Below are 9,976 nucleotides of genomic sequence, written 5' to 3'. Positions count from 1 at the left end.
CCATGTAAAATTAATGCAAGTTCAACTTTGAAAAAACATATCTTGAGACTTTATGGCAGGTTTTCTCCCCCATCCCACTGCAACTCGTGTTTTTAAATGAAAAATGCACTCCGTGTGGCTTTCGGCCCTTTGTATTAAACTATGCATACATACATGATGCTGTTTTGTTTATAGTTGTTTAAGCAACTTAATTAATTCTAATTGGTTTATAAACATTATTTTAAATATTATGCACTTTTTTCACAGATAGTCATGTTATCTTATGCTTTGAATAAACGTGCATTAGTAATATTTTGCTTGATGCGCCCTCTTGTGGGCTCAGGAGAGAGCCAAAAGCTTTTCTTCACCCTAACTGAAATTATGCATTTTAAATTCGAATATAATTCGAATTTTGATCATATTTAAGTAAAAAATTCTAATTTAGTTTTTCAGCCATGTTGACAGCCCTAGTGTTAACCAGGAACATACTCTGAATTGAATGAACTTACTGCCGCATGCGTTTTTGGAACATTCATACCTCGAGTTAGCAAGGTTTGGGTTAATCAACCGAGAGTTCAGGGTTTAGCAGATGGTAAGTTAACCCTGCTTTCTGGAAGTGTTCTGTCCCCAGTCGTGTTGCTGTCTATGCAGGGTCAGAGAGGTCTCGGATTTCATCAAAAGTATCTTCATTTGTGTTCCGAAGATAAATGAAGGTTTGGAACGAAATGAGGGTGAGTAATTAATGACAGAATTTTCATTTTTGGGTGAACTAACCCTTTAATAAAGTTCTCAGTATCAACTTGGACACTGAAAATGTTTTGAAAGACATATAGTTTGTGACTGTTGTTTACACGCTGCTCTCTCACCGGAGCACTGCATGCCCTGTCTGAAGAGGCCCTTGAGCAACCGGAAGCAGTGCATGCAGACAGTGGGTTTGGTGTAGGTGTGAATGTGGAAAGTGTGAGGGACTCGCAGTCGGGCCTCCTTCCCCTCCGACAGCCCCACAGACACCAGCACGTCTGCCCAGGGCAGCGGGCACGAGCGCGACGGCTTCGACATGCTGATCTGAGGGAGAAAACAAACCGACAAAGTCCCTTTAAGGCAATTCATGTCACTCGGCAGCCATCTGTGAAACGCCTCTCGGGCATGCAAGTGCAGCTCCTATCTCTTTGAATGGGGAAACATCAAATTCTCCAAAACTGTTCACTAAGCTTACGATTAAATTTCATGTATGAAATCACCAATGAAATCTGACAACAACTGTGTCATAAATGTCGTCCATTTTGCTCAAATAGCGTTCTAAAAAACTTATTTCTCAGGCTAGACCAGCCAGTGCACAACTATATTCCTGAGCGCAGCATGTCTCAGAACACTGATGCTGTGTCCCAATTCGCATACTATTTAGTATGTCCCAAATCATAGTATGTTGAAAAGAGTATGCCAAAGATTCCCGGATGGTCTACTACTTGAGATTAAAATTCGAAGTCCAGATCGATTTGCACTCTAAACGGCTAATATTGCCCTCAAAACATTGCGCAGTGGACGAGGATTCGATTAGAACTACAAACATGGCGGATATGCGAGGACGACAGACAGGCAGAGAAAGGGGTTTGAGTGATAAATAATCAATGTCTAACCTGATTAAAAATATTTATTTAATGTTATGCGCGTTATATTTCATCTGCAGCAACATTGTGAACTCTTATAATGATACGTTTGGTCATTAGCTTTTAAATGCATCATCATGCAAACATATGAAGAGAGTTCTCGGCATGATAGACCCGCGATTGGCAACGTGCCTCTTTATTTCTCTCCAGTACGGTAGGAAATCAAATTAAACGAAATGTGGATTTTTGTTAACTGTGACAAGATGATTGACAGGGCAGTTTAAACAGTGACAGAATGCACGTAACTAAGCAAAAGAGCGTCCGTTAAAGACGCAGTTATGACGAAGTAGTATGTCCCATAGCTTGCCTAGTATTCTGCTACATACTCAAAAGTACGTACTTTTTCTTCACAAAAAGAGTACATACTTTTAGGGCATAGTATGAGTAGGCGAATTGGGATGCAGCATGACTGTTTCTATAGTAACAGGCAGCTGCAGTGACGCGCTGATTTTACCGATTACGGATTGGCTCTTTTTGCTCAGAAGGCGGGGCTTCGTTCGATAGAGCGGCCATATTGAGTGTTGCCTTTTTTCCCCATTCAAAACTATACGAGTGACACTTCTTGGGTATTCTATAGTCTTTGGTTAGGATGGTCACCTCCTCCAGACTCCCGCCGGTGTGACTGGAGAGCGTCGGGGTCCGGGGCCGACCGGGAGGAAACAGCGACAGACTCGGGCCGCAGCGGCGATACACGCGAGAGCAGTTGCTGGTCAACTTAAACACACAGCGCTTGTGAAAATCCAGACCGCAGCCTGCAGAGAGAAAGACAAAGAAAAACCCTCAAACACTTCACTTTTCAGATTTGTAAAAACTTTTAAGATAACAACATAATGAAACACAAACAGCATAGAAACTTAGCAATAATAAAATAGTTTTTTTTATATATTTATAAATAATATAATTATAAATAATATATAAACATAATAAATATCAATATTAAATAAACAAATAAATAAGCAATTAGGCAATAAAATAAAATGCAAATATTCAGTATAAGACTTGATATTATGTAATAAACAAATAAGAAATTAAGCAATAAATAAAACTGAACATTAACAACATATTGCAGAAACTAATGTCATAGAAACTAAGCAAAAAAATCAAATAACTACATATTTATAAACAATATAATTTATATTATAAATACACTGAGACTAAAACTAAGCAAAAAATAGAAATAACATTTTGATAAATAGTCTAAATAATATACTTTATATTAATAAACAATAAATACAAAATATAAAGATAAATACTATATAATAAACAAATAAATAGATAAACTCTTCATAACACAATAAATATAATGTTCTAAACAACATAATGTAACAAAAGTAAAATCAAGCATCATGATATAGAAACTAAGCAACATAAATAAATAGGCCTAATACATTTATAAAAAATATAATTTATATTATGAATGAAAAACGTGAATTTATAAATATAAATAACAAGTGCTAAACAAATAAAGGCAATTTACCAACAACAAAATATGAATATTTTGTATGGACGAGTCCCCATAACATCTCACTGCAGTAGTGACAAAACGTAGGTGTGCGATACGAATGGACGACCAGAGAATGTGGGCGGTACTTCGTCTCCGTCACTGAAGCCGTTCCTAGAGTGATCAACGTGATTGACAGCTATCAACATCACCTGCAGTGATAGTAGTGGATGGTGTGTGTGTGTCTGTGTGTGTCTGTGTGTGTGTCTGTGGGTGTGTGTGTGTGTCTGTGGGTGTGGGTATGTGTGTGTGTGTGTTGCAGGTAAACGAGCAGCAGCTGAAGAAGCAGTTAGATGAGATCACATACATCATAAAGCTCAGAGACAACCTCACGCCTAAAGCGGGAACGGTAAGTGTTACAATTATTGTGGTGTTTACTAAGTCGTGCATCATTGCACTCCATTTGTTGGAATTTTTTCTGAATTTTGCAATCCTAAATGACTGAATTTGCTGCAGCTTTTCTCAAAAATTTATATATGCTGAATTTTTCATGTTAATTTGCAGTAAAAACTCTCCAATAATCATTATGGATTTGTAAACAGTGAGAGTAGTTCTCTGTAAATTATGTCGTGCTTTATGACTGAAATCTGCCGTGGTCGTGTCCCTGAACAGGCTGGAAAGACAATAGACAAATGCAAGCTGTGAAGGAATGATTTGGAGAGATCACTTGAAAACATTGATCAATTTGTTTGGGATCAGAATTATGCATTTTGATTAGCTAATATTGTTTTTTTGGGGAAAAATTGCAAAAATAAGAGAACACACACACACACACGCGCGCGCACACACACACACACACACACACACACACACACACACACACACACAGAGTAATTATTATAAAAATGATAGAAAAGCACAACAAAATGTAAACATTATTTAAAATATCATAATGCAAGAAAAGTAAGTACCAAACGTTGTCATAGAAAGTAAGCAAAAAAAATATTATAAACATTAAATAATAAATATAAATATTGTAATATATTTATAAACAATATAATAAACAATATATTAAACAAAATAAATATAAATAGAAAATAACAATAAAAATACTGTTAAACATCATAATGCAACAAAAGTAATACAAAAAACATGTACAAAAATTAAGCAATGAAATAACAAATAAATATTTAAAAATAATATAATTCATATTATGAATAATAAATATTAAATATAGTAAATAGATGAATACAATCATCATGAAACAATAAAATACTGTTAATCCAACAAAAATAATGCAACAAATGTAATAACAATCTTCATGACAAAAAAAAAATACAACAACAAAACAAATGAATAAATAAAATCATAACACAAAAATACTGTGCTAAGCATCATAATGCAACTAAATTAATACCAAACATCAGGTCACTGAAACTAAGCAATAAATTAAATAAATAAATAAATAGCACAATAAAATACTGTGTTAAAATTCATAATTCAACAAAAGTAATGCAAAACATCAAGTCATAGAAACTAGGCAATGAACAAAATAATAACCTAGATAACCAATAACCTAGACTTCTAGTCTTGAATAAAGAAGGACACTTCTACAACCTCATTTATTTTAATTAAAATAAAACATTTTTAATGCATTTATGAACCTTTAAATCAAGTTGGTTTTAGTACTATATTTGTTAAAAAAACAGAAATTTGCAAGCGAACACCTGCACCATCTCACATCGAGACTTGAGAAAAACTTCTCAGACACACACAGTGTGAGCAGACCATTGATTACAGAAACCCTTCACCATGTCTGTTCTCTTCTACAGTGCATTTCTTCAGATCATCTAATATAATCACAACCGCACACTCACACAGACACATGCTGGGCATGAACACTACTTTAAGAAGCATGCAAGTTCAGTCGGAGGCAGAAGCCGCAGCTCTAATCAGCATCAGCATCTTCAGATGAGGCTGAAAGTGGGTGAGATGATGATGGCACTGCAGCGGCTGAACCACTGCGTAACTGATGGCTCTTAATGGCAATCATTCGCTTTTCAAATCCAATGGATGTGAGTCAAACTGAGACTCTCCTCAATAACTCACACCTGATACTCAAGGTCTCTTAACTCTGAACATAAACAGTGTGAATTGTACGTACTAATTGACCAGCAATATTTTAGCCAAAAATATTGAGACTACAAAATCACAGAGTGCTTAAATAGTGGCGATATAAATGGTAGGGCCCTATGAAATCTGTTTTTTTTTTTTTTGTGTGTGTGTTTTAATTTTTCTAGACTCTATTTTAATGGTTAAATTAAACTGTATTCATCAAAAGACCTGTCTAATTAACTAAAATAATAAAACTTACAATATTAAACAGCAATTTATGCAAAGTTGAACAAAACTAAAATGTTTAAGGCCCTCTGAAATATGTTTTTTCAAATTCGGTTCTATTATTACCAAATTCTGTTTTACATAAATTTTCTGGATTCCATTTTTAATTGGTTTTATTACATTTTAATAATCAAAAGCATCTCTAATTAACTGATTTTAGAAAAAAACTAGGCCTAATTTATTATTATTTTGTTTCTTATTTCTTCTTTCCAGAAATACTGTGTTGTGTATTTACATTTTTCTGCTAAATAAATTTCTGGTAAATAGTTATTCCAGTAAACGAAACCGCGTGTCTGCGCCATTTATGCACACAGAGACACGCAGAACATGCAGGACTCAAATGGTATTTTTGAAGCTTAATATTCACAGACACTAGTCTATATCGTGTTTTGATTTAAGTGCACTGACATACTTTTTTTGATCCATCCAAAAGTTGGCAAATTCTGTGATATTCCGCTTTATACAGTAAATTCCGACAAGATTCCGCGATTCCGTCACGTTTTCCACATCGCGGGAATCATTGGGCCGTAAAATTGCTGACATAGGCATATCTAAATAAATGAAAATGGGGTTAAACGTGCAAACAGGGATCGTTTTGACAATGTTCTCGTCTTTATGCAAAACTTTTCAAAAACGCAAAGGAATTGTTTTTGCTTAAATTAATTAATTTGTCATTTGCATTATTTATTATGTAAGGGATAATGTACAGTGGGTACGGAAAGTATTCAGACCCCCAGGATCTCCTCTCTCAAGCGAACGTGGCATTATGGCATCCTCGGCCCGACCTATGGGCCCTGCACCTCTGGCCGCTCGACGGGAGCCTTCGTGCCTCCCAGAGCGAGTCTTAAGCACAATTTGGGAGGCTAGAGCTCCCAAACATGAGATGCCTCTACGCCTTAAAGTGGTGTTTTCTCCGCTTGGTATCTAAACCGTGGCAAAGACCCCCTCACTTCCGAATTGGCAGAGGTGTTGTCATTTCTACGAGAGCTGCTGGATAAGGGACGTTCCCCATCCATGCTCAAAGTCCATGTGGCGGCTATAGCGGCCTCTCACGCCCCTATTGAGGGTCAATCGGTGGGCAGGAATAGCGCGGTCATCCACTTCCTGAGGGGTGCTAGGAGGCTGAATCCGCCTTGTCCCCCTACGTCCCTTCATGGGACCTGCCCACTGCGCTGAGGGCCCTGAAGGGCCCAGCTTTCGAGCTGCTACAGTCTGCCAACATTAGGTCGCTTTTAAAACATATTTCAAAAAAACATTTTCATATAAATGCATTTCTGAGATAAATGAAAGTAGACATGCAATGTAATGAGGTCATGTAAAATATGTCTTGTACTAGTAACATTTATCGTTGCATACGACTTATAGAAAATAGCTGGAACAGTAACGTATGCAGTAAGCATATGTGCGTATACGTGCATGTCTCTAATGTACTGTATATGAATGACGTAAGGTGAGATCGGTGAGCATTCATGTGTGTGTACATGGGAGTTTGTTCAATGAAGGTCAGTGTGTGTGTGTTTGTGTGAGATGATCCTGTCCCACTGCAGTGGAAATGGCACCATAAGAAGTTCAAGCAGAGAAAAAGGTGTGTTTGTGTGTGTGTGTGTGTGTGTGTGTGTGTTAGGGGAAGAGTCTGTGGTTGGAAAGTTACATGCACATGCTGTGAACCACAGCGGACAAACAGGTGTGTGTGTGTGTGTGAATGTGAGTAGCACCTAATTCAGTAGCATCTTCACACACACACTCTTTAACTTCCCCTGATTTCACAAACACAGAGGTGAGAATTCTTCAAATTATTTTTTAAAAAAGATTTAGAAAAAACTGCGCACAAAGGACAAAACCCTAAGATAAGCATTACTGTTGATCATACTGTTGTGCATAGCAACAGCCTAGCAACCACCTAAAAACCCTGATAACAAGTAACATATAACAGTCAATATTCATGGACTTCACAATCTGTTGAAAGGTAAACTCAGACTGCATTTTCATTTTTAGGCACCTGTTGTGAACCAATCATTGTTGAAACCGCTAACGAAGAAATGAACAATGTTTTTTTTATGCACTATAAGGCAAAAGACGCAGTACGTTTGACGAATCTGTGGGTCCTGCTAACGTTCCTCTTTACCTAGCAACCACCTAAAAACCCTGATAACAAGTAACATATAACAGTCAATATTCATGGACTTCACAATCTGTTGAAAGGTAAACTCAGACTGCATTTTCATTTTTAGGCACCTGTTGTGAACCAATCATTGTTGAAACCGCTAACGAGGAAATGAACAATGGTTTTTTTACGCACTATAAGGCAAAAGACGCAGTACGTTTGACGAATCTGTGGGTCCTGCTAACGTTCCTCTTTAAAACTGAAAAGCTGAAGGCAATGAAAAGGTGCTTTTGTTGTTGTTGGAGAGAGAGAGAGAGAGAGACAATAGTCCAGTCGGCTGTGTGTCGCAGTGGTTTGTATGGATCGTCTTTGCGCACTTGACCTTTTGACTGTGGAAAGCAGCCTTCACTGAAGTCATTGTCAGTAATGCTGTTATTAGAGTGGGTGTTTGACTGACACTGCATGAACGCGTGAACACGTACAGGAATAGTTTACCAAATATGTAAATTCTGTCATCATTTATCCAAACTAACTAAATTGAAATGGAAAATGATATAAAACGTAGCTCTTAAATCTCAGTAACATTCAATCAAGGAGTATCAGAACGTGTTTGGTGACGTTTCTTGATGCACCATATTAAAACATGTATGGTTGTTCTTTTCAACATTCAATGCTATTGTATCGTATTGTCTTGTGTTATAATCAGTGCTGGGTAGTAACTGATTACAATACAGATTACAAATTACAGATTACAAAATTAGGTACTTGTAATTAGAGACTATTACATTTTAAAATTCTCATAATCGGATTACAGTTACTTTTTCATAGATTACATGATTACATACTGTAATGTCATTGCCGTTTTATTGTTGTTCAGGTAACGCAGGGACTCCCAAACGTTTTTGCCAGCTAAACCCCTTTGTTATAAAATGAAACTCTCTGACACAACAACACATTTGCATGTTGACAGTTCTCTGATGTTGTTCAATAGTCACATTGACATGCAGGTACACAAATAAATTAATTCTATTTTCAGTGTTCAAATTTTAAAATAATTTTTATTTTACAATTTTATGATTTAATTATTAACTCACAAACACACACCAAAAAGTAATCTAAAAAAGTAGTCCGAAAACATGAGTAGCTTAACCTAGATTTCGATACTAACTACAATTTTCATCATGTAATCTATAATCAGTATTGGATTACATTTGCAAGTAATCTAAAGCATAAACTCCTTTCATAATGCTTTTTGAGCTTGACTGCCCCATTCACTCAAATATAGCAGGGAAGATTTATTGTAAACCATTTGTTTAATGTTTCGAAATCCCATTCCCAATAAGAACTACGTCTCAGAAAGTGACAAGTTTGTTGAAGCTATGCAGTACCTTTCTCTCAATGATTTCGGCTGCGAGATGCTTCGCCTCTTGGAAGCTGAGGTGTCCCTCAGGGATCAGTACATCCTCTTTGAGGAGCCCAATCTGAAAGTGGACACGTATGGGCCCCTGTGTGGAGGACTCGGGCCCCATGGACAGCAGAGAGAAAGCGCCTGAGAGAGAGAGAGGAGTTAACTCAGATCAAACGGCGCTCCTTTAAACGTTTACAGGTTCACCACAGCTTACCTGCACCCGTCTCGGTGTTTCTTGAAGCGTTTTATAGCGATACTGCAATAATTTTTCCACTAATTGTTTATTGTTATGTACATATCATCATCAGAAAGTCTTTAAAAGCTTTTGGTGTTTGAAGGAAAGGCCCCCAAAGGTTCTTTCAAGTGCAAGGCAACAATTGAAACTAGCATTAACCTGCCTAAGATTAACATTAAGATTAAAGCTTAATATAGTCAAGCTCTGAAAGAGGAACTTACCAGAGACATGACTGCTGAAGTCAACGCTTTTTGGGCGGTGGTTTGAGTTGGCTGCCATTTTCTTCACTTTGGTGAGTTGGAACTAGCACATTTCGCAGGCCCGTTTCAGACGCTTCTGCCGCTGCTCTGGTTTCCTTTTGCGAGAGCTTCAGCAGACGAACGGCAGGCAGCTGAGACAGGAAGTTGACACTCAAACTTCAGTGTTTCTGTGTGTGACATGAGTGGGTCTGACGAGCTGCCCACCAAACGCAGACGTTATCTGATGAACTTTAAACGCAAGACAGATGGATGGATAACAATAGACAGACAGATAGATCAGATAAATAGATAGAACGATGGAACAATAGACAGACAGAAAGAATGACAGAGAACGATAGATAGATAGATAGATAGATAGATAGATAGATAGATAGATAGATAGATAGATAGGCAGAACAACAGATAGATAGATAGATAGATAGATAGATAGATAGATAGATAGATGATAGACAGAACAACAGATAGATAGATAGATAGATAGA

General features: G+C 37.1%; 1 protein-coding gene across 1 annotated transcript in view; it reads right to left on the bottom strand.

Moving 5' to 3' along the window:
* The window catches only part of LOC107696724 (serine/threonine-protein kinase D3-like), a 20,917-nt gene extending 15,943 nt beyond the window's left edge, over positions 1–4,974 (bottom strand). Inside the window, exons 1-3 of the mRNA XM_016497203.1 lie at positions 4,899–4,974; positions 2,244–2,398; positions 846–1,044 (exon numbers count right to left, since the gene is read on the bottom strand). Of these exons, the coding sequence (XP_016352689.1) occupies positions 846–1,044; positions 2,244–2,398; positions 4,899–4,974 (430 nt within the window). The remainder of the gene's footprint in view (positions 1–845; positions 1,045–2,243; positions 2,399–4,898) is intronic.
* Between the last annotated feature and the right edge of the window lie 5,002 nt (positions 4,975–9,976).

Source organism: Sinocyclocheilus anshuiensis, unplaced genomic scaffold, assembly GCF_001515605.1.
Source record: "Sinocyclocheilus anshuiensis isolate Anshui unplaced genomic scaffold, SAMN03320099.WGS_v1.1 scaffold1091, whole genome shotgun sequence".
Lineage (NCBI taxonomy): Eukaryota > Metazoa > Chordata > Actinopteri > Cypriniformes > Cyprinidae > Sinocyclocheilus > Sinocyclocheilus anshuiensis.
Note: the sequence above shows the minus strand (reverse complement) of the source record. Positions and strands in the feature narration are given on the sequence as shown.